At 44.3% G+C, this 23,697-nt stretch overlaps 7 protein-coding genes across 7 annotated transcripts in view; 3 read left to right on the forward strand and 4 right to left on the reverse strand.

Moving 5' to 3' along the window:
• The window catches only part of PHALS_09828 (uncharacterized protein), a gene marked incomplete at both ends in the record, with an annotated part of 1,255 nt that extends 805 nt beyond the window's left edge, over positions 1-450 (forward strand). The window contains one exon of the mRNA XM_024725152.1: positions 46-450. Coding sequence (XP_024575957.1) covers positions 46-450 — 405 coding nt within the window. The remainder of the gene's footprint in view (positions 1-45) is intronic.
• A 10,700-nt stretch (positions 451-11,150) lies between these two features.
• PHALS_09829 (Tetratricopeptide TPR1) lies at positions 11,151-13,295 on the reverse strand (the record flags this gene model as incomplete). The annotated part of the gene is made up of 1 exon (XM_024725153.1): positions 11,151-13,295. One exon carries the CDS (start codon positions 13,293-13,295, stop codon positions 11,151-11,153), a length of 2,145 nt encoding a protein of 714 aa, XP_024575958.1.
• PHALS_15394 (uncharacterized protein) lies at positions 13,296-14,115 on the forward strand. Its single transcript, XM_036407409.1, has one exon. The coding sequence runs from the start codon at positions 13,436-13,438 to the stop codon at positions 13,679-13,681; it is 246 nt and encodes an 81-aa protein (XP_036263116.1). The 5' UTR covers positions 13,296-13,435; the 3' UTR covers positions 13,682-14,115.
• A 593-nt stretch (positions 14,116-14,708) lies between these two features.
• PHALS_09830 (uncharacterized protein) lies at positions 14,709-15,005 on the forward strand (the record flags this gene model as incomplete). The annotated part of the gene is made up of 2 exons (XM_024725155.1): positions 14,709-14,855; positions 14,919-15,005. 2 exons carry the CDS (start codon positions 14,709-14,711, stop codon positions 15,003-15,005), a joined length of 234 nt encoding a protein of 77 aa, XP_024575960.1.
• A 1,914-nt stretch (positions 15,006-16,919) lies between these two features.
• Positions 16,920-17,451, reverse strand: PHALS_09831 (uncharacterized protein; the record flags this gene model as incomplete). The annotated part of the gene is made up of 4 exons (XM_024725156.1): positions 16,920-17,061; positions 17,146-17,202; positions 17,271-17,320; positions 17,377-17,451. The coding sequence occupies 4 exons, from the start codon at positions 17,449-17,451 to the stop codon at positions 16,920-16,922; spliced, it is 324 nt and encodes a 107-aa protein (XP_024575961.1).
• A 1,801-nt stretch (positions 17,452-19,252) lies between these two features.
• On the reverse strand, positions 19,253-21,109 carry PHALS_09832 (Dual specificity phosphatase; the record flags this gene model as incomplete). The annotated part of the gene is made up of 4 exons (XM_024725157.1): positions 19,253-20,137; positions 20,205-20,267; positions 20,327-20,389; positions 20,453-21,109. 4 exons carry the CDS (start codon positions 21,107-21,109, stop codon positions 19,253-19,255), a joined length of 1,668 nt encoding a protein of 555 aa, XP_024575962.1.
• A 135-nt stretch (positions 21,110-21,244) lies between these two features.
• PHALS_09833 (Polynucleotide kinase 3' phosphatase) lies at positions 21,245-23,178 on the reverse strand (the record flags this gene model as incomplete). The annotated part of the gene is made up of 6 exons (XM_024725158.1): positions 21,245-21,340; positions 21,411-21,551; positions 21,619-21,887; positions 21,953-22,316; positions 22,371-23,048; positions 23,161-23,178. 6 exons carry the CDS (start codon positions 23,176-23,178, stop codon positions 21,245-21,247), a joined length of 1,566 nt encoding a protein of 521 aa, XP_024575963.1.
• Between the last annotated feature and the right edge of the window lie 519 nt (positions 23,179-23,697).

Here is a 23,697-nt window from a genome sequence, read left to right on the forward strand (position 1 = left end):
CATGCTATGCTCACCGGTCGTGTCTCTACTATAACTGGGACTAAGGTGAAGCGCATGATCGTTGATGCCGTTCCGGAAAGCGCACCGGAGTGGAAACTCATTCAGAATTCGCAATACGGGATCATCAATCGCGACGGCGGCAAGTACATCGAGCCAACCGGCCTCATTCCCTGCGAGTTGGAGTGTGAAGCTGAAGACCCCTATTTGCTGATGTACTGTTTTCCTGTATCGCCAAATTGCTATGACATTCTTCAGGATGAGGGATCTGACTCGACCCTCCCACCTGATGTTGATCTGGAAGCTGGTGAGCAAGACGGGGATAACGATGGAATGATCACCCCGGTATCTGGCTTTACTGCTTCGTCTGGTCTTTTGCCGTATGAGGAAGAGGCTCGTGCACTGAAAAGTGCTCGTACCCTCGCTCTTAAAGTAAAAGAAGTTTCGATATAAAATTTCAACATGTCATCGACGAGTTCATCGAACAAGATGTCCTCAAAATGACATCTCACGAAGACGTCCTGGCAGCTATTCAAGCGCAGCCTGCTTATTTTCGACGCATCTTTCACCTTCCTTCCAATCGTCGAGATCAACTTTTCCGAGCGCACGCGGTGTATCGTGCAATCAGTGCGGAACCTGTCGCTAATAGTGGATCTTTTGATACCCAAGAGCGTTTGAAAGAGTGCTATGACATAGACTCCGTTGATGCTGCCATCTTCTTCGAGACTATGTCTCCAAGTTGTGAAGTTCGAGCCGCTGCGGTACACAGTGCCACCAGTGACTTGTTCCTGATGGTGTTTGCGCCAAGTATATATATCGAATCAGTGAAATTCCAATCTCTTCTCGTACCATTACTGCCATCTAAACGTCTTTGTCACTCCCCGTTTCTGCTCTGGAGTGACCTCAATCTTCTCTGTTTGGCGCGGACTGATGCAACGAAGATCTTTGTTAACAACAATCGTACGCTTAAATACGTACTTGAGGCACTTAACGATTTAGCAACTATTTCGTTGCCTAATACAATGGCTAGAATGCTCTCTAGATTGGCGAACTCTTACCTCTAGAGAGACTTGGACATTTAATGGCTGAACGTGAATGGGTTAAATACAGCCAAACTCGACACGTATCAGCGATTTGTCTCGAAACATCAACTGGTCGCGTTCCGGGAAAAGTCTCACTTCGGACCAGCGAACATTATATCCACGTTTCAGACTCAGAAGCGCGCTGCTTTTGGTCCGACACCACGTCTGCTGTCTTCAACGAGAGATATGGCGCAGGCCTGATATTGTCATCGGTCTCATATTTTTTTTTAAAAATTTGCTGGAAATATATTCAATCTAATTACAGTACTTTTATAACCTTTACAGTGCTGTTTTTGTTTATTCTATGGTTTTGACATTTGAATATATTGATGTAGGTATAACGACATTATCTTTTATCACTTTTCTTCAATATCGACAACTTTAAAATGTTATTTGTATAATTGAAAACGTAAATAGAGTTATATTTCTTACCTTTATAATTCAGTGATGTCAGTATCCCGAACCAGTTTTCGGGAGACAAATATGTTTGATACGTACAACAACTAGAGTCTCGCGGTGTGTGGCTAACCATCCCTGAATGATTGCGATTATTCAGATGATGTTTCCAATGTATTCGAATCGAAAGGCTTAAGCCTCATTGAAAGGCAGGCAAAGAGCAAGCGAATTCACGATGAAAGATGCATAAAGATGTTACAACTAGCATTTATACGTACGAATGACCCACACCAAGCAAACAAATCGTTTTCATCAGGCATGGAATGACGATCATCGATTAGTCCCTGATGAATCTCATTTGAGACGGCGCGTAAAAACAAAGGGATAAGGTTGTGTAAAAATAGGAAAAAAACATTACAGGCCCACGCCAGCGGTCAAACCCGAGCCTGATTCGTGAAATCCAATAAGTTTAACGCTTAGACTATATCGGAAAGCAGAAAACATAAGAAAACTTGCACATGATACGAAACCACCACACATGTCACAACAAGCGTATATACGTGCCAACTACACATACCAAACAAGTACGTCATCTTCATCGAGCATAGAGCAACGATCATAGAGTCCTTTGTAACTCATAATTTGTAATGTCGGGTATGTGAAGAAAAACAAATCCATTCTAACAGGGCAGGAAGCATAGCGATTTTCACTATTGCGGGTGGCAAGAGGGGCCGCGGGTTGAACCCGATCCAATCCGTATAAATAAGGCCAGATTTTGGAGACTACGACATACGGTTGCTCTCTTTTGTCTCGACAAAGGTGAATTTTTAAGTTTAGCTCAGATATGTCTTTCTCCATCTCAATAGGGTATAAATCTAGAGCTAGCTGCACTTGAGGCTTACTGCTAAACTAATGATGAATACATAGGACAAACTCATTACTTGCACGAAACGTGTCACTATTTCGTGCTCGCTTCTAAAGGTTGATTTTATTCCTCGAAAAGCCCCATTAAAAAAGAGCACGGGGTATCTATCACCTTTAGCTTGCAGTCGGCCCATGGCTCGTGGCGTTTATCATCCAGACCAAACAGAGGAACATATTGTATTTTGAAATATGTCCTCTGTTTGGTCTAGGTAAGGCTTTCATGCTATTAGAGTCTTGAAACTTTATTTAAAGGCTCAGCAGGTCTTTCGGCGCCTTAACGAGCCTTCGTCACAATACGCCGTTATGACGTGATATTCTTCTTTGCTGCATAATGAGTACATATTTTTATGGCACTTCTGAGATTTCAGAGATTTTAAGGCTTGTATAGCTCGGTGGGTTGATCACAGCAAACAGCAAACCTAGGCTATAGACCCCATCTCTCAATCAGTATCGATATCTTAGAAACATGGACCACAAATCTCAGAAGTTATATTATAAGTAAGTTAAATCCAGTGGGTGGCCTTGCGCCAACAGTGTTTTATGTATGACCAGTAATCTCTCGACCGGTCTTGCATAAATGTGTTGTTTTCCAAAATTAGAGCGAAGGAGACACATAGGCCATAGATGTTCGGAGCTCCCGTATCTAAAGCACAACGGCACCGCTCAGCAGTATGAGGACTCAGCTTGGCTGAAATTCACGGTCTCTGGCACGCTCACATAGCCTCCACCTTCTGCACTTAAACCGATTTTGAGAATTGAATTTCAAGTTTTGCTTTAATGCAGCATTCGCCGTCTCTCCAAATTTAGCTGATACGCAGATGGTCTCGATGCGACCACACCTCATTCATCGAAACAGCAGCTGTTTTAAATTTCTGAAAAAGGACAGTAAATACCTCTTCTCTAAAGGCTTTTAGCTTTAAGTAATTTGACTTTAAACCGTAAAGAGATTGCACGCTATACACCAGATTAAACACACTGCATAAAACTGCGGTATCCGCCGCTTGATTTTTTCAAAGATTAGGAATGCCTCGTTTATCAAGTGATCATACGTTAGTGTCCTTTTTCGCGCGCGACTTCCCAGCCTGAAAATTTCTAGCACAACGCGCTGTTGTTCTGTTTATATCAGGGCCCAGTACTCTCAACTTCTTAATTTGCCTTCTCCCACGCAAGCGTGCAAGAAAAGGCCACCCACCCGACTACGTACAAGCCCAAATTGTCTGTCGTCCTCCGCCTCTGTCTTTTGATTCGGTTGTTTCGCCCCGTTCGTCGCATCTACCTTCGAAGACTCCTCGCGACCTCGCCTCACGACAGCTTTAAAATCGCGGTCACTGCTGCCACCGACTTGTGCCTCCCGCCCTCTGTCGCCGTCACGCCTACTTCACAGTAGTCTACCGCGCCTTTTTACAGACTTAACATTCTTTCCTGATATCTTGTGCGGAACGCATTTGATTGAGAGGACGTAAGAACCACCTCTCAAGGAATTTGTGAGTGTAAGGTTTGTAGTTAAGGACTGCAGTTGCAATACGCCGTGTATTTAGGTACACTTTGCGTTGCGTAACTTACGGTTAGAGCTTTCGTGACTTTATGCTGATCAGCCTTCAAAGTTCACGTTTGCACTTTAACTGCAGTATGTCATCCGAGTAGTCTCATCCGAGTAGTCTCAACCGAGCTAGGCGTTTGTATAGGTGTTAGTCGGACTAGTCCTCTCTAATCAGCCAAGGCAACCCAATACTGTGGTGCTATCTCCGCACTGGTCTCACTGATCCTGCGTTTGCCTTTCGGCCCTTTGAAAAGAGTTGTGGGTAGTTCTTACTCCCACCACAGTCGATCTGCCTAGCTACACCTATCTTGATTTTGACAGTAGGATCAGGTCATTATCTCGACAATGGCAAATGCTTCAACGAGTCGCCGCCGCGGCCACCGTCACGCCCAACGCCAAGCTCGGCGACGCCAATCGCGGCAGAAAGGACATCAACAACTAAGTAATCTGCGCCACGCTGGGTGTCTGACGACTCTCAATTCGAGAGAAGCCTCGAACTATTTTCGGACGACAGATCAACGAATCAGGATCGTCGATTTGCTGAACTTGCTGCGGTCCCTACGCCAGTGGCTGCGAAAAATTGCACGAACATGTGGAGTCCGGCTACTCGTCTCACCATCGAGCATAGGCAGGACGCAATCCTAAGCTCTCTTGCTTCTGTGAGTCAACGTGCGGTATGGCGAGAGTGTCATGTTCATCTCCGCGACTTTCAAGCGATGCGGGTCGTGGCATTTCGTTCGTCTGCACATCGTATGATGCCTTGACGAGGCTGGGCAACTTGCAGGTTACGGTATGTGGCATCAGTGTCATGATTTGTAAGTATTTTAAGTACGACAAACTGTACTTTGTGGATTTGACCCGTCTTCAGAAAATGTTACAGATCAAGCGATCTACGATTAATTTGTGCAAAGGGGGACCAGACCTGTTCTGATTACTCCTACGCACGTGCATGTTCAAGTGAAGTCCAGGGGACGCACTTTAACAGTGCGGGTTGTCCTGCCGGGCTTTTTGAATCGACCGGAGAACCTCTTCAAGATCTACATTTCGACTCGGAAGAAAAGCCGTGCTTCGTGCAGCACAGGCTACGCAAGTTTAATTGGGTAAAGCCGCCATCTTTACGGCCTCATCCTCGTCGATCATCTGACACTTCCGATGCTAGCATGAATGGAAGATAGGTCGCCGCCGAGCACGAAGTTACAACCTATAATTAAGCTACTTCGTGGTGAGTATCATTTTTGCTTTCAAGCTTTAAATCAAAAAAGAAACAACCATTCGATATATCTTAACACTTGCATACCCAGAAAATTCTCCAGGCCGGTGAGCTGGTTGCTTTTCGCGCTCAAGCGGAGAAACTTCACAATCGACTCGATCATCTTCCAAACGAATATTTGGATCGGTGCCATACAAAATGCAGGATGTAGGCGCATGTGTGTAAAGATAGCTGATGTATACGCCTTGTTTGCATTTTAGAACGTTAACCAGTCTATTAAATCGTGGTTAAAGCTTTCTACTTCCCAGTTGGGCACTGCATGTTCAGGCAAATCTGTCGTGTAAGATCATTGACCTTATACATATTTTTGTTCTTACTTGTTCTTTTTGCATATCCTGAACTTTCGCAATTCCGTCTCGAACAAATCTCACAACGGCTCGTCTCCTTAAAAAAAGTCGTCGACGTACTTTCCTTCACGACTTGTCATGTCGTCAAAATCTCTTACTGTGTCAGAGTTTGCTTTTAACTCTGAGACAGCATATAGGTCTGAATGTGACTTGGCAGCCATCGCCCCCGCGCTCAAGGTAGAGACCTTGCCCAACATGGATGCAGGTACTCGTGAATATATATCGTAGTTCACTTAAATGGCAAAAGGCCCGTCGAGACAAGCTACGCAATACGCCCTCCAGTTTTCGATTCACACGTTCTGTCTGACCGTCTGTGCTGCTGTTGCCAACTTGGTGGTGCTCAATAGTCCAAACGGCGCACACCATAACTTCGCCGAAAAACGGCTGCCACTTTTATACACGATCTCAGCAGGAAGGCACTGCAGACGGAAAACAACGAACAGACCTTAGCTATTTTCTCGGCAAGGAACTTATCCAAAACAGGCGAAAGATGAATACATGTGTGTCAAGCGGAAGTCCGAATTCGAAGTTCATGCTCTCAGACTTTCATCTGTCAGCTGGCACTGCCAACGACCATAGTGAGACCTGAAAGAAACCCGATGTCTTCACTCGCTGGCAAATCTCACGAGTCTTCACATGCTTGTGCACCTACTTATACATGCGTGGCCAATACTTATTCGCGGAAGACCGAGAAGCAATCTCACACAACCGAGATGGCGACCCGGAGGGCTGTCATAGTACTTATGTAAGAGACGATGACGCTAACCTTCAGCACTAAGATTAATAACCCTAGCTAAATCTCCGTATTTAGCTGCATAGTACAGCAGTCTATTCTGTTTTCCAAATCGATGAACACGCAATCTTTTGCAAGACGGAAGACCTTGCAGTGCGTTGTCAGAAGGGTACCTCAACAAGACCTGACAATACCTCATCAGACTTTTACCCTTCAACAAAAACTTCGACAACACTGTACCCGTAGCATGCACGCTAGTCGTCTGAACATCTTCGCATTGTCGACATGACTCGTGCATGTCTTTGTTCCTGGACTTTGAGTCATAGTCCGGACATCTTGGCAAAGCATCGGTAAGTTGTCCATTTTGCCTGGCTTGTAGTGCCATTCTCTGCGATGTGTGACGAGCCTTTACTGCTGTACGCAGCGAGTCGTGATCTGTATAGATCGCAAAGCGCTTCTTTGCGAGCAAGTACACGCAGAGCTTGACCAAAGGTTACATCATCACCAGAAGCTCGTTGTCATGAACTGGGGAGTTTCGTTCCGCGGACCGAAGTCGTCGCGACTGGAACGAAACAGTTCGCTCTCGAACCTCATCATTGTGGTGCATCACACGTAGAATCGAGGCATTATCACTAGCACCGCTGACCACATGGAAAGGTTTATCGTGGTTTGCAACAGCAAAAACAGGAGCGAAATGCACACTCTTCTTCACTTCGGCATATACTACCTGGTGATCTTTTGACCATTCCCACTCAACTATTTTAACTGTCAGGGGTCGCACTAACGCTGTATAATTGCACGTGTAATTGTGCAAATAGTTGTCCAAGCCTATTCATTGTCTTGGCTGTTTCACATTGCCGGCACCGGCCAATCATAGGTAACTTTGACTTTCTCCAATTATAAACGACCGCGATTCTTGCCCACAAAGCGACCTAGGGCGGGGAAAGCATGTGCAAGAAAGTGCACTGTTTCAGGTTAGGGATAGCTATTCTTTCGCATAACTTGGAACACTCGACTAACATGATGAAGATTAACACTAACATCAGACTTCTTACCCGTTTTCTGCCTATGAAAGAATATGTCATCAAAGGCGTTCGGCGCAAACTTCTATAAATGGGTTAAAATGATTTGTGCCCGTTCTATTGAAATTCTTGGGAGCGCTTTCTAAACCTGGTGGCATCTCAAGCCGTTCCCACAGCATAGATCTGTGAGTTCTGACTACGGTAAATGGTGTATCATTATCGTGCATTCGTATCTGATAAAGACCATTTTTCAGATCATTCGCACTGACAATAGTACTACCAACCATTCAATCAAGGATCGTGTGCTTGCGTGTGACCGAAGCCTGAGCAGGCATGGTCATGTATATTTTTTGAAAGCGTAAACAATGCGCCGAACACCTTTGGCTTTCTTCAGACATAATTAACTACAACGCGGAGACTTGCTCTCAATCAAAAAAAAGTCATAGTTATTGACGAGTTCTCCGCAAAGAATTCGTCAATAAGTAGGACTTGTTTTTTGGCAACGACCACTGCCGTGTGACACAACACTTCGTTCCAGTAAGTATTTCAATCTCATGACGAATGCCTTCAGGTGGTGATTCGTCCATCTCCTAGTCTGGGAATATCCTTGATAAGTCCATTGTAACGGGATTCTACGTACCCTGGTATGAAGGGGTAGGTCACACAAGATGGTGTGACCATGCAAAGGTGTAAATTACACAAGACGGTGTAATTACACAATGGTGTGGCTACAGCTTTACAAGAAGTCAGTTCGTGGTTGGTAATTAAACATCCTATAGATTTAGATATAGGCGGCTTTGCCTCAAATGAATCAAGAGATTCAACTTACATTTTGAGCAAAAGAGTTTAGTTGCCTTGGGTTAAGGTTGTGGAGTAAGCGGATTGCGACCCGCTACACTCCTACTGGTTCTAAGTATAGAACGAAGGCCACCGACCTTAGCTTAGCTTCCTCTAAGCGAAAGAGCTACGTCAGCTCCGCTGCACTTGATAGCACTTGTATACCTGTATCGTTACGACTTATCCTCTGCAAGTTAGGAGTGTTATCCTATTTGCCCCAGGGCATAAAGGACGGGCTTGCAAAGCTGATATCTCTGCTTGGCACGGAGAGCGTGCAGCTCATCGCTTCGCAAGGACCTGAAGGGATCAGCGCGTGCCTAAAACCGTTCTCGAGCTCTGAAAAATGCTCTGCTAGAGCACCTAGCAGAGTATTTTTAGAGCAAAAGATGTCAGCGACGAGTGCGTCCATAATGCCACCGCCGACGGATGACTCCTCCCAACCTAAGCCGCGCATGGTGTGCGTTAAGACCTTCGACGGCAAGGATGGATATAATCTCCTGCACTATGTGAGAGAGGGCGAGATGGCTATGGCATCTGCCATGCTCCAGACCGAGCAACAGCGCGTGGCGCCAGCTATCTCCAAGCTCGGGGATCGAGCGCGAGAATGGGCACTGACGTGCGGCACTTCGGTTGAAGTGGGGACTCCTTCTGGAAGGAGCTGAAGCGTCAGCTGTTGCGAGTGTACTCGCCGCCTAACCAGGCATATCGCGCGCGATTGCGTTTTCTTGACGAGGCAGTGTCCCAAGCTGTCAATGTCGACAAACTTTGCTTAAAAGATATAACCTTCCCTTCGACAAATTTACTGATGACCCATCGCAGAACACACGAATATCGTATCCGTAAATGACATGCTCAATGCTTTCGCATATAATCTCATGTTTCGATAGTTGCGCGCCGTGCAATACTACACAAATTTTCACGGCTCCAAAAAGAATAGATCTTCAAGCTACCAACATTTTGGCTGTGAGTCCGACCACGTTAAGCGATAATCGCAATTTTTCGGGCTAGTTCCACTGATCACGGCCTCTAGGGAGGCCACTTTGTTTCCGGTAGGCAGACTTGCGCCATCTTGGACTCGACGTTCTCCCGCGAGGGGCTAGTTGCCCGCTCTTACCAACCCCTTAATGCCTCCCCGCCGAAAGTGAAGGGGACTACAAGGCGCAGATAATTTGTGCTACCGCGGATGAAGCTTCTGCAAATATCGCGGAGCTGCTCAACAGCTAAAAGTTTTCTTTCTCCATCGTGGCGGAGGCTAATCGCCTTTGGTACGCTCGTGAACCTTACATTCCCATAACCTATCCTGTCCCCGAAGTACGAAATGTTTGTTTCGCAGTGTATGCAGCGCTCACCATTCACTTGAGAAAGGAAGGGCGGACTCGGAAGGTCTCGATACGAGCCACACCCGTTTGGATGCCTTTCGTGAGGATGGTGGCCGTTTTTGCCCTTGATAGAAGAACCAGCCGCCATCGCGAGGTTAGAATTCACAATTCAAAAGCATGATCCGCTAGGTCCCCTCTTTTTCGACGCATTCGACACGCCTGTTTAGGTGGTGATCTTTTTTGCCCTTGATGAAAAACCAGCCTCCATCGCGAAGATTAGAGTCCACATCTCATGGGTATAATCTGCCAGTTCCCGCCTCTCTCGACGCGCCCGACATGCCACGTAATGTGGTGCGAGCACATGCGACATCTGTCGCTAAAATTGTTCCACGTTGAAAACGGCTCTTTCACTAAGGCAGTGTTTGTTAGTGCCCATTCTTGTGCGTGCCATTCTAAATTGGAAATGGCATGTGCGACTCACTGTTGCTACATCTGAAGCATGGCAGAGCTCATAGCCACCTCGACTCACCGTCCCGGTCTTCAATGTGCAGAAGTCTCAGCATCAGCGGCCTGACGGTGGGTAGCGTCTGTTCTTTCCGCCAAAACCCGACTGGGGCGCTATTGAAGGTGTCTCACCAGCGCACTTTAACAGCTGATAAGTGCCGTCAAGCACGCAATTACCGCTTTCGGTTCTTTGGCCACCAATTCCTAATCCGGTCGAAACCAATATTGGACATAAGCTTATTAGGCTGTGCTAGCTGTCATGGGGACAAAAATTGGGCTCTTTGTGCTTCGTCCTCGCAGGGTGCGCATTCCTTCCACGACTCGGTCGTGGGATTGACTATGAGTACTACCTTGACCAATGGTTTTGCCGAACGCTTTGCGTGGCGAGAGTCTCTGATAGTCTGATCTGATCAAACCTGGGGTATAAGATAACTGACGCTGATAAATTTCCTTATATAATACGTTTTACTAGCTCTCATTATAAAATGCCTTTATCACCTGTAGTGCGCTAGCAGCCAGCTTATGCCATGGACTTCTATATTATATAGTTTCATCGTCTCCCTCGATTTCGATTCTTCGGACAGATGAATATTCACAATCACACCAAAGTACCTACTCATTGCTTTGATACATTCGTACCAAAATTGCAAGACGAGATTGCAAGACTTACCCCGCGGTCGCTTTAAGTTCGACGGACAATAGAGTGCTGTGTCGTAAACCATAAAAGGGTATGCAAGCAGTCTTGCTTGTTTGTAGTCTCTCTTATTTGCGCGTTATTTACAGCCAACAGTGGCTAAAGCCTTTTTATCAAAAGGACTTTTCTTACTTTGACTTGGCAAGCAAATTACATGGCACTTTGATCGCGAGGAGTATATACATTAATTACGCTTGTAAGCATAAACCGCTCCATATACGATCTTAACGAGATTGATATTGTTACATTAACGCTATCAAGCCCTATTGATCATTCAAATTGCGAAGCGAATCGATCTCTTCACAGTTTTCGCAGAAGGCAAAACATGACCAAACCTGACTTATCAAACTGCATCATTTTGTAATTTGGCGAACTCATTTTAGCTTAATTTTATTAATATTGCCCCTAAAATTGCTTCAGCTTCCGTAGTCATGCAGTTAATAACCGGCATATTATCTTTGACGGGTAGATAGTACATTGTACGTCTATTCACTATCTTGTTCATCCTCGCTCTCATCATTTCGCCCCAAAGCTGATAAATAACATTCAATGGCCTCGTCGTGTCGACCGCGCTTGTGCAAAATTCTCCCTAACATCGCCACACCTACGCCAGTTGGCTGTAACTTTAAGCACGTCATACACGCCTTTTCTGCAGCTGCTGGCTGGCCGACCAGCAATCGGCATTCTGCTAGCAAGTACCACAAAGTCGCATTCGAAGGCTCAATTCCTGCTGCACGTGAGAGCTCTAAAATAGCAGCCATGTACTCTCTCTGCTTCATGTACAATTTTCCAGTTCGAATAGCTCGTGACACGGCTGCATGCGCTTTTTCATATCGAGCAATACGCACTTTAGCTCTTTGCAACCCCCTTTGGGCCTTTTGTGATCGTTTCACGGCTTCGTTGTACATATCCAGTAAATCCACAATCTCCTTTTGATACTGGAGTACAGTAACTTCTAGCTCCGTGATGTGACTGATCATCTTTTGATCTCTTGAAGTCAATTGATATTTTGTAGCTGTAAAACCCTTAGTAATTGCCTCTAAACTGGCTGCGTCAATCCCTGCAATCGCTTTCTTCTTCGCCCGAAGCTTAGCGGCCGAGCTTTCATTCTCACGATCAGACGCGGCACGTGGCCGAGTAACATCCTCGTCGTCATTGTTCCTATCACTTGATGATTTATTGCCGTGAAATACAGGCCGCGTTTGCTCAAATCCGTCATACTCTGAGATCGACATAGTGAAACTGTTCTGAGATGAGCGTTTGTTACCATCACCCGTCCTGTCCTGCTCTCGTAGAATCTCGCTGCTGTCGCGAAAACTATCATTACCAGTCTTGATCTTTCGAAATGGTGGTAACATTTTCGGCGTCTCGCCGCGGTCGTTCTTATATTCTTTCGCTTGTGAAATATTATTTCGGCTGCTTTTTCGAGTCGATTCCTCATCATTGCTTTCTTCGATCGTTAGCTGGAATTTAGATCTTTGCGTGAGCGTTGGCTTTGGTTTTAAATATTTTTGCGTAATCAACGACATGTCGAGACTCTTGACACTGCTGGAAGACGCGCTAAAGTCTAGATGTTCTTTCTTCTCCTTTGACTCACGTTTAATAACCTTCGATTTTGGCCGGAGCACCGCATTTTTCTTTACCTCAGCATCGTTGCGTGCTTTACCTCTCGAGTCTTCGAGATCAGAACCTGCCAGGCTGAAAATGGAAAAGGCTGAATCGGCAAATGCATTTGACTGTTCTTCCTCGTCCATTCGGCGCCTCGACCTCCTGTCTTTAAGCGGCCTTCTCTCCTTGTTTGAAAGCAAAGCAGCGCTTAAGGTTGTTGAAGCAGTGCGGCAAGTGGATGACGTTTCTCCACGCACTTTGCCGGCTCCTCTCGTTGGGTCCGGACTACGGTCAGGTTTTCGGCTCCTACCTCGTTCAGTCGATGGCATCCGGCGCTGTAAGTTCTGTCTGGACAAATCACGAGAGAGCTGTTCACGTGGAACATCATCAAATAAATCCCTCTCATGTAAAGCTTTACCACGTCGTTCTCTATCACGGGGATCTCGATCTCGAGCATCTCTTGCGCGAAGATCTCGATCACGTGGAACTCCAAGTCGTCGCTCTTTGTCACGTGGATCCCGCATACGTCGTTCTCTCTCTCGTAAATCTCGGTCAAGAATATCTTTGGTACGTCGGTTTTTTTCGCGAGGTTCATTGTGTCTTCGTTCTTTATCCCGTAGATCATATAAACCGTTCCTAGAATTCATGTTGCCTTCCCGAGCAGACCGATCACGTAATATTTTTCCACGTGACGATAATACTTCGGGTAAACCTCGAGTTTGCGGCAATCTCACCGATTGCGGAGACTTAGCTCGAGGAGATCTCATACGTCGATTGCGCGCCGGATCTGTAGTTTGAGGCTCTAAATTTCGCCTTTCTTTCCGTCTTGGCTCCTCATCTTCACTGCCTCCATGCTGCTTCCTACCATCTCGTCTAGATTCCTCCACTTTAATACTCACGTCATCGCCAAGGCCTCGCGATCGTTGGCTTTTGTCCCGTATGTCCTTTGTCTCGCCCGTATATTGTCGCTGTTTATTACCAGGCAAATCGCGACTAGGCGGAGGCCCAAGACCTTTGGCCATTCGAAGGCATGTAGGATAACACTTATCACATACTCGCTGTGGTGACTTTGACTGAAACGATGGCACCAGGAGTTTGTTTCGTGAGTGTTTACCGCAAACTGAGAGTCCACAGTGACGACAATGATGCCGTGTTGTCATAAATGAAAATTCGACGTTGCAGATACCACATCGGTCCTCAACCTGCCAAAGCGGAAGCATGGCGCTATTCCCGCGTGGGGCGACCTGCTGTGACGCCTGCGGTTGTGGCATGCGTTGTGTGCACGAGTCAATTCACGTGGCAAATTAATCGTCTACTTGTTGAACTTCTGTCCCTGTTTCTATTCCTCACTCTGCTCCAATTTAACGTCCGTCGCCACGTCCGATTGTTTCTACTAGCAGTAGAGTGAAAAAATCACCACCTTCTACCCTGCGAAGCAAAAACCTTGTCGAGTGACGAATCGTCGGTGCTGTATGTACAGGCAGTACAGTTTGCGGACCCTCGACATTGGGCAAAAAGACAGGCGGGGGAGAGCTTAACGAAGATGCGCAGCGACTGGGTGCCTTAAAATGTAGGGCGAGAGCATCACATGTTTCGAACATATAAACGCGGCTACTTGTGTCACTAAACTTTATCCTCACAAAGCTATAAAATTTGGAAGATCGAAGTCTTTCGTCGCGAAATCACAATTTACCTGTCACATTTGATTATGGTCCGACATGAATTGGACAAAAGGTTGAGGCGCTCACATATTTTTCGCTTCAACGGATTAAGTAATCCTTAAAAGTGTTTAATGTGATGACTGAAAGCATAGCTCTGTGTTATATGTCGTTTGTGATTTCGACAAAAGCATCATTAACGAAAAAGTAGCTTTCAGTATAACGTGCTTTCCGTTGGCCCTCACCAAATGTTCTGTGATATTTGCTGGATGCTCAAACACTTTTTTTATTCTGCTTATTTGTGTAGCAAGTTGGTACCGATGCTCTAAGAAAAGTACATACCGGGAAATTAAATACTGCAGTAGATTTGAGCCTTCAGTAAACTGGTACATGTGGAATACGTGTTTTCGCCTATACTCATTAACAAATCAGGCCTTAAAACCGAGGCGAGACAAAATTCCGACACACCCCAACACTAAGAGCTGCTTTGACTCTTGACCATCCAGAAAACCATTGACGTGCTCATCATCTCGTCACAGTTGTACTGCGATACGTGGATCTCTCCCTATAAAGATTGTAGCTCTATTAGACATCAGATCGACAAATACAATTTTCATACGATTCAGATGTCAGATAAAAGCGGAGCTTTTATTATGCGCTGAAATTTGTAGCGAAAAGTATCAGCGGTGACCAATTTTGGAACGATGATGACAGCGCTATGCATGCCTAATCTTTGACTTACGGTGAAATAGGCTACGTGACTTCTCCGCAAAATTGATGGTGTCAGCACCATCAATTGTACTCTTTATACTGGGTTGTCCAAAGATGAGAGTTTTTCAAGTCACAAGCGTCGTATCCGTGACGCCGACACAGCTCGTTGTTGTTTGCTCGATTGAAACAGCACTGCTAAAATATACGTTTGCGGTGGGGGTCTTGTGCAATAGTCACAGCTTAGTTAATCCACTAAATGTCGATTGCTGTATACAGCTGCTTTACAAGTATCGAGGCATTGCTTCAACAACAGCGGCATTTTACACAAAAAGACGTTCAAGCCAAGCATTTTTATCACATTAGTGTGATTTAAAGTTAACGAGACCAACACTTTAATACCTTTTTGTGCCTACATCAATTCAAGGCACACAATTTTTGTGAGTACTGATTTTTTTTTATTCAGGTAGCGGCTAAGCCAACTGGAATTTCAGTTGATTCATATCGCCCCATCTGAGATGGAGATGGGATACAAACAGGCGTGGCTATCGCGTGGCCGATTAAAGCGGCTGAATCCCAAGCAAACTCCGTACATTTAGCTTATTGCAACCAGATTACAACCCTAGAAAATGGTTCATCTTACGTTAGGGTTCGTGGCTCTATACCTTGAAGACGGCGGGCAGCCGATGCTACTCCACAAGACTTTGACATAAGACGGTCGGTACATTGACCTCTTTTACCTAAAAGAAACAACATCATTGCTGGGTTTTTTCATTGTGATCAGCAGTCCCTGCCAACTAGACAGTCAAGCAAACTGTCAATCAGCAAATACATTTATCGTTAGTTGTCTGTCTGTCTGCTCTGTTGTCGAAAGATTCGCTGCTAACCACGAGGCTCACCGCTATCGATAGCATATTATCAGACATTTTTATCATAGATCGATGGCCTAATTAAAGACGGACTAAGATCAAGTTGTTAGCAATTTTTATGTTCGATATATGTACTCCTCTACATTTTCTTACAGAACTTGCACGCGTCTTCTCTTGTCGCTCGCTAGCCACTGTTACAGTATCAAATCATCCAACTTTTCGCCGTCTGCCAACAATCGTAAAGAGCATAGTACAAATCTGGGACATCATTCATCATCACCAGGGCTGGCTCTCATGATGCCACGATGTCCAGTCCGACGTTAAATTGCCATTTGTGGCGCCTAGGCTTCGCTGCTCGTGTATGCTTCTCATTTTTTGTGCATCCTGAAATCTGCAGCATCCGGTTGCCCCCCCTCTTCAAACCGATCAGCTGGCATGTGTGATGGAGCCAATTGTACCTAAGATGCCCCGCCAGTCAGATGTGAGGTACACAGCACAGGTTAATCGCCCCTACACATATTTCCTCTTACTATGTCATTGGCTCATGTGCTTGTTGCCCTGGTGAGGTGGTGTTTGAGCATTCACAGTGCACCGTATGAATCTATGCGAACGCCCACTGGTGAACAATTTCAAAATGCTCGAGTGCCAAGCAATTCATACGAACAGTGGATGTTGTAAGCGGTAGCAGACATTTTAGCGAAAAACCGCGACGTTTTATTTTCCATCTTCAAAAATTACCGAAAACTGGGTTAGCTGTCAGCATAGTCTCGCCGAACAGTCATAAATTTCTATTGAGCTCATCAGTTGTAGTGAATATAATTATTGACGCAGTCGACAACACCAATTGATAACTCACAACGTTTAAAGCAATTTCCAGATGACTGCTGGCTTCAGTATGGATCACAATGCACAGCCTTTATCCGCAGCTGTTGAATATCATGTATTTCGGTGACATTTCCGAATGAAATTGCCCAATGGTTTTTTCATTAAGAACTTCCAGCCACAGTATATATCGCCCCAATAATAAAGGCTGCCAATTGCCAATACTTATATCTCGATAGAAGGAATAGTGATATGGTATGTCAAAGTATCAGCGCCCAGGCATTGTCATGGTCTTCCAAGGATTTGGACCGCCAGAAACGATATTTTTCAACTTACAGAGACATCTCGATGAAGCTTTATTTTTTTGGGGTTCTTGACAGTGTGGTTTAATAATCTGCTGACCAAATCGTTAGAAATCGACTTTAAACATGAAGTTTTTGAGGTGTGAATTATGCTACACTATGCGCAGATTATGACATTGCATGTAGAGCAACATTAATAGTTTTTACTTCCGCAAAAATCTTGACATTAACATTGTATGTGCATCATCTAGCAAATTTAGCGATTGTGCGGAATGAGCTCACGTGTATCAATGCATGGAGGCTTGTGAAACACGATATAATACCCAGACTAAGCAGCTAATTTCTTCGTCAACATCCTTTAGAGGATCTAACATTAAAAGAAAATCGATTTGAAAGAGCGTCAAAGTACCATGCTCCTCTGACAATGTTCTTTATACACAATATTCCCAATGACCACATTAGTTTCGAATTTGGCAGGTAAAGCGGAAATCATAAAAGGTGCACTTCAAATACCTTGTTTGTAAGAGCGTGAGCGCCCTCGTGGTGGTCTCGTTATATTTAAAGCCCACACTATGGCTCCATGCTACTGCTGCCATGCTACCAAGTTGGCTAAGAGGCATCTTAATCGTCCTAAAGACCGGCACGCGAGATGACGCATGACAATTTGACCTCCGGTGGTTCGTCTGACCTGCGCTCGTCAAGAATGAGGTTGCGTGTCTATAATGACAACCCAGCAGACGGTACGTTATCTTTGTTCAGCTGCCACGCTGTAAACTTCTCGACATTATCGCCCCGCTCTCCTGACTGTTCCTTTTCCATGCTTAAGGTTGGTTCATAGTAACTATGAGTTTATTTATGTAGGATGACGAAACTACCATATATTTATGCACTTGAAGAGGGTTGACCAATGATATAGCATCCCTTACAGCTGAAGGTGGAATACCTGTATACCATACGATCTGTATTCATCACTTGAGGAGGGATGAGACCGGAGCTCAAAAATCGTTTGAACTGTACAAGCTTTATTTACATATGTAGTGAAGGTGCCGAGGTTTTAACTAAGGACGAAAGACAGACAGAAAAGCAGTGAACTCATATTTCAAGTAAAGATCGTCTTCGCACAAACAAACAAGAAGCGCATTTTATGTCAGTTTCCAAATTGATTATTCCGGAACGCACAGATGTCTTCAAGTTCATGATCATTTTTCGTTCCCAGATGGAAGGAAGATGCGTCCTTTGAAAAAAATCGTGAAGCACGAGATCAAACATCGTCGCTACTTTGTACTTCCGTTAGTATTGCGTCATCAAACAATTTATTTGCCACAATCTCGCCCTCAGTATCGGCACATTCGGCAAAGATTGCGCTACTTCGGCAGATGTTGTGTTGTACGACAAAAGGGAGTAAGGCCAAATGGCAGCAAGATGTCAAACTCAGCATAAAAAAATCAAAACGCTACTCAGCCTTTCGATAAAACGTTGTACCTGTTCCTTGGTAACGTGTCACCAGCATATTTCTTACGGTTAAGCTTTAGTCATTCACAAAATATCCTGCAAAGCATTACAATAATATCGAACTGAACTTCTAGGGTGAATTGCCAGTGACTTATGAGATAAGATATTGATTGAGCCTTGTACACCGATATTCAATGAATACAAATGACTACAGGATGCCAGGACCAAATGTGCCGTATCCGTGCTGGAATCGCCTATGAAAAGACAGAAAGAACGCCCACTTTTCTTTTTTGCTGAACGATACAACATATGATTTTAAATTCGCTTGTCTTATTGCTAGGCTTTGTTATGCTGTGTGCGATCAATGCACTTCAGTATAAAGAGAGCACCAGATGTAGTGTAGGGGGGTAACAGTGCTCATTACATTGGTGCGAGTTACTTGGATGAAGTAAGACATGCTCAGATTATATAAAAAGCATGAAAACAAATTCTTTTAACTAAATACAATTTATCTTTCATGGCATTATTAGTGCGAGCGACATTTTTTCTAATGTTATTGTAACGTACAGGGCACACCATTACAGTTTTCGTATATTATCCTTATAATCTATATTCTACACCTCTCGTATTTTACAAAACCCACAAGCATAAATCTTTTCTTTTTTTTTTTCACCTTCCGTTTTGTCAGAACGTATCTGCGTGCGATAATAGCATACTGCACATTATAAACGCAATCTATCAATTATCGAGAAGCTCATGTAAAAAATCTTATTAGGCATTAAAATCCATAAAGCTTAAAAATTTTGACATTAGCATCTTATCACAATACAAACCTCAAGTCATTACATCCCATAGTTAGCTTTGTGCTTAGCACATGGATTACGTTTGTTAGAAATGAATTCTAACATCGTGTCGATTTAACGACACTCAGCAAGAAATATTAAGACGAAGGATAGATTGACGTCGAAGCACATTTTATGACAGTCATACTGACATTTCGTGATAACGTAGGTGGATTATATTATAAAAACCAGAGATTCCGAAGCGCAAAGCTACAGACTGATGAAATGATGGAGATAAGCACTAGTTGACAGACAACTAACACCTGTTATTTATATATTAAGAGATTTGCGTATCGTGACATGATTACTATCGTGTGTAAATGCTCCTACCGCCACGAAGCTCGAGCTGTCTTACCTTTGCCAAACCCATCTAATGCTGATGTGCGTCTTGCACCACGTAATAAAGATGCATCCAAGTCAATACCACTTGTGTAATCCAAAGATGAATGCAAGCGGTGCGACTTGATAGGGTCGATCGTCACTCGACCAATGCCGTTCAAGTCAACTCTTTTTCTTTGAGAAAAATCCTTTGTCTCGACGTCAGTGCGAATACGTGGTGGTGCCGTTCGAGGGCGTATTGGTGTAGTTTTTCGAAGCTGATCGGCAGCAAAAAATCGAACTGAACCAGTCGGAACAGACCTTCGACCAGCCGCTGAGGAAGCAGGCGGTGCGAAATCGACGCTGTTGAACACACGCCCTCCTGAAGCAAGATTTCGAGAGCCCACAGTTGTAATCCTTTTGCCCGACTTTTTCGTCACACCTTTTAAAGTAGCACTCGGCGGTTTGGTATTCAACACGTTGCCAAAACTATTATTGCGACCTTTTCCAGGAAGAGATACATGCTTTGTTGAAAGCGAAGCTCTGGGAAGATTGCTTGACAGTCGTCGCGGGTGAGATTTAGTCGGTGCAAGGGTTTCGCGATTTTTAGCAGCATATCCTGGCACAAAGTCAAACTCCTCGCTGGTTGTTGATGGGCATGTCGATGCCTCATCGTCATGTATCTCGATTTTCTTCGGTGCTGAAAACGAATAAAGACGTTTATTGCTGTGCAATACTGGTACATCAGCAATTTCCAAAAGTCCCACGTCTACCTCAGGCCCACATTGGTCAGAATCTACGCTCGATGGAGCTGTATCAAGCTTGCCACGACTAGATAGATCAGCAAAGGCAAGTCGTGCAGTATGCAGATTACTACCTTCTGAAGTAGTTATCTATAAGATGGAACGATAACGAGATCATCAGTAAACAACTGAGTCTCGTATATGTATTGGTTCCCACCTTATTGCTTATGATGTGAGCAAAATGTGGTGAAGGGTCAAACAAGTCTACCCACCCGTTAGCCTGAAATCGAAAGGAGATCTGTTTAAATTTGCCAATCGAAATTTGGTCGATTTACTTACTGGAACCATTTCATTGTACGACGAGTTGGGGGGACGCTCAAGCACTGAAGGGCTTGACTTACGCTAGGTATAGCTCAACATACATAAAGAAATTTTGCACAAAATTACATTGATACGCTTTCGTACCAACTCAGACGTTTGATCAATCCAAGTCAATCGACGCTCGCGGCGGTGTTTGCTTGTATCACGTCGTCGCGTCTCCAAGGCACCAATGTCATTAGGTTTAGAAGAAGAATTTAGAAACGTGTGAATTAGCACAATCTCATCTAACTTTGAATCAGCAGACAGAGTTAGCCACTCGTATAGCTGACTGTCCGTCGCACGAGCTGGACGATCTTCTTTAATTTGTGCCTCCAGGCCGCAAAGTTGATCAATGTAGGATTTATGCAGTTTCACATCCGAGCGCTTGGTCATCACAAACTCGTGTGCTTTGTCTAAACCCCAGCAATATTTCACCATTAAGTATCCAATCATGATACTTGGACTTCGGTTAAACCCATTTGGAGAATGCACCAGCACGCTTTCAGTATTGTCCAGAGCTCGATCAATTAATTGAATTATGTGCCCAAACTCGCGGTTCTTGAGGTCGAAAAAAGGTCGATGTAGTGTCTCCTCTAAGTCGCAAGCCGTGTACGACAGGCCAAGGCTTTGTTGAAATATGTTTGGCATTTGGCGGGGCACGCAATTGACAATATGCATTATTCCATTAAGCTGCAGAAAATCGGCGTCTTGGGCCGCGTCAATGTCCCCCATGAAAAGCCCATCCTTAATTTTAGACGACATACCGTTCTTCGAATTCTTTGCTTTGCTTGCACGAACAACGATGTGGTAGAACGACGCTCAAGGTCTTAAGAGTAACCCAGAATATATAAAGCGATCAAAAGCGAATATATTAATAGCAATGTCCTGACCCAATGCTCAAAGATAGGATTGGAGTAGCGTTTGGTCCGCTTCGGAAAAGTTGCAATTGATGCAAAACTGGACTTCGACCACTTCAGCAAACCCTTCGTCTACCTGCCGTACTCAGTACATCGACAGCGAAAGAGTCAAAAGCTTGTCTACGATATACATAATTTGGCTTTACCGTCGGTGCGACGAAATTTTTGTAAAATCCATGGATGGCAACAGGGGGGATATTTTTTTGCTTCTTAAGTGCTCGAAACGTGTTGAGATGCATTGAGATTGGTTTGCCAACGTCCATTACAAAACATCTTATTGGAATATTCTAATCGACAATGAATTACACAAGATATTCAAGAGATAAACAAATTATTGGAAATATTGTGATGCACCTTTTTCTGAGCGATGGCAATCCATTCTTTTCTTGTCCATGGGTCTCGATTCGTGTTGTCAATGACCACGCTATTCTTTTTTTCAAGTGCTTCAAGACATTTCGTTTTGCAATTTGCAACTGAACGGAGTTCATCTTGGCTTACAGCGACGTAAGTGTCCAAATACTGCTTTGCAAAAAATGATTTTCCTGAAGCTTGTGGACCCACAAGAACAATTATTTCCTGATCGCGTTTTGCAACTTGCGCTGAACTTGGGCTAAACACTGGATCTGAGTCGACAGAGACAACGCGGTCAGTTTGACAATACCAGAAAAAACATACAGCAATTATTTACAGTCAGACTTGGCGATTGATTTTGGGTCGAAGCCAAGCTCCCATGTATCAGGATTTGTGTGTATTCGCTGCTTGGAAGCCAAAAATAAGGCCTCGGGCGTAAAAAAGCGAATACCAGCGTTTAGTGCAAATTTGTAATCCGTCGCAGCAAAGTCTTTTGCTCGTCCACTTACTTTCGGGCGCCCTGCTGCGTCTCCACAATAAAAACTCATTTTCTTGTCAACACTAATTTCACCCTTGGCATTCAATAATTTTATCATTTCCATCCATGCACCCAATCTGGGTTTACGCATAATATCATTCTTCGTGCCTAAAAACGCTAGCATAGGCAATTTCAGTTGCCTGATAATTGTTTCTAATTTTCTCTACGAAGCCAAGCACATCAGACATTGTTTATGACTACGAGAAGCGTCTCTTACCTGCACTTCAGCCGCAGAAACGTGCCCTTTTGCAACGCCATTCTGGTTCGAGAAGATGATTAACGTGTATCCATCACGAGCAAGTTCCGCCAGTTTCTCCCTCACAAGTGATGCATGAAACCACTTCCAGTCATCTGTACTTTTGGCAAACTTGTTACCACTTTTGGTGACAATCAACGTCCCGTCGAGATCAAACCCCGCAATTTTGTACGCACTTGCTGGTGCTTCTTGCTGCTGCTTTGAACGAGCATCCAATACGTACAATGAATTCTGTATAGTTCTCCACGGCAGCAAGTTGGATTCTGAAAGCGCTGAAGTACATGCTACAATTGTCTCTTGAGTAGCTGATGAAATCTTGTGTCTCTTTGTCGGAGGTTGAACAATGACTGTAGGCTTCGAAAAAAAGCGGTAAACTGCAGTGTCAAGACGCCGATTTTCATTTACGCTGTCTTCGACCCAGTTTGCGCGTACGATTTCAGCTTTCGGGAAGTGCTTGGTCAATTGTTCGAGCATCTTATTCTCAGGTGGTGATGACAACAGCACCACCGTGACAAGGTCGCTAAACTGCTTGGAGTTGTCAAAAACAACACCTCCGTGATCCTTTGCAAGTGAGATTGTTTTTGAAATAGACTTGTTGTCGTCTGGAATAACCAATAAATCCTGCGCGAACAGTTGACGCTGAAGGAACCTGTTCATACTTTTGGTCACAAATTATCTGTCTTGTCAAGAAAAATGACGTTAATTATTATGACGAAAATTTATTTATTCATGAGCAATTCAATGCTTTCACCTCGTATTTTTCGCACATGGATACATCCGTACAATATACAAGCTTACCAATGGCTGAAGATAAAACTGCAGATCAACCCAATCTGCTGCATTGTTTATTGTAAAAAGTTGAATAAAATGTCGCCAAAAATGTATCCTGCTTCATCTACAACACGACTTCGACAGTTCTCAGTTCACCCGGCTTCAGTTATTAAAAATACACTCTTGTCCTCAGCTGTGTCTGAATGGACAGGTGCTACGTACAACAAAGTTGTTGTGCATCTTGCACAGAGAAAGCTTTAACTCGACAAGTCCGTGTTCACTTAAGTTCGTACACTCCATCCAGGAGCGAAGCTTCGACCCTTTTGCGTATTTGAGTACTTAGTTTACTTTTCAAGAGTGATATACATACCTTGCAGTTAAATTCTTTCAGAATTGTACTAGTTGATATGCTTTTAGTAATGCAATAGTAAAGTTAGACATACTGCCCGATGTGATGCTTACAGTACGTGTGCTACGGACCTCTTTATCCCATCACCCTCATCAGTAACAAAACGTT

Source organism: Plasmopara halstedii, assembly GCF_900000015.1.
Source record: "Plasmopara halstedii genome assembly, contig: Scaffold_430, whole genome shotgun sequence".
NCBI classification, from domain to species: Eukaryota; Oomycota; class Peronosporomycetes; order Peronosporales; family Peronosporaceae; genus Plasmopara; species Plasmopara halstedii.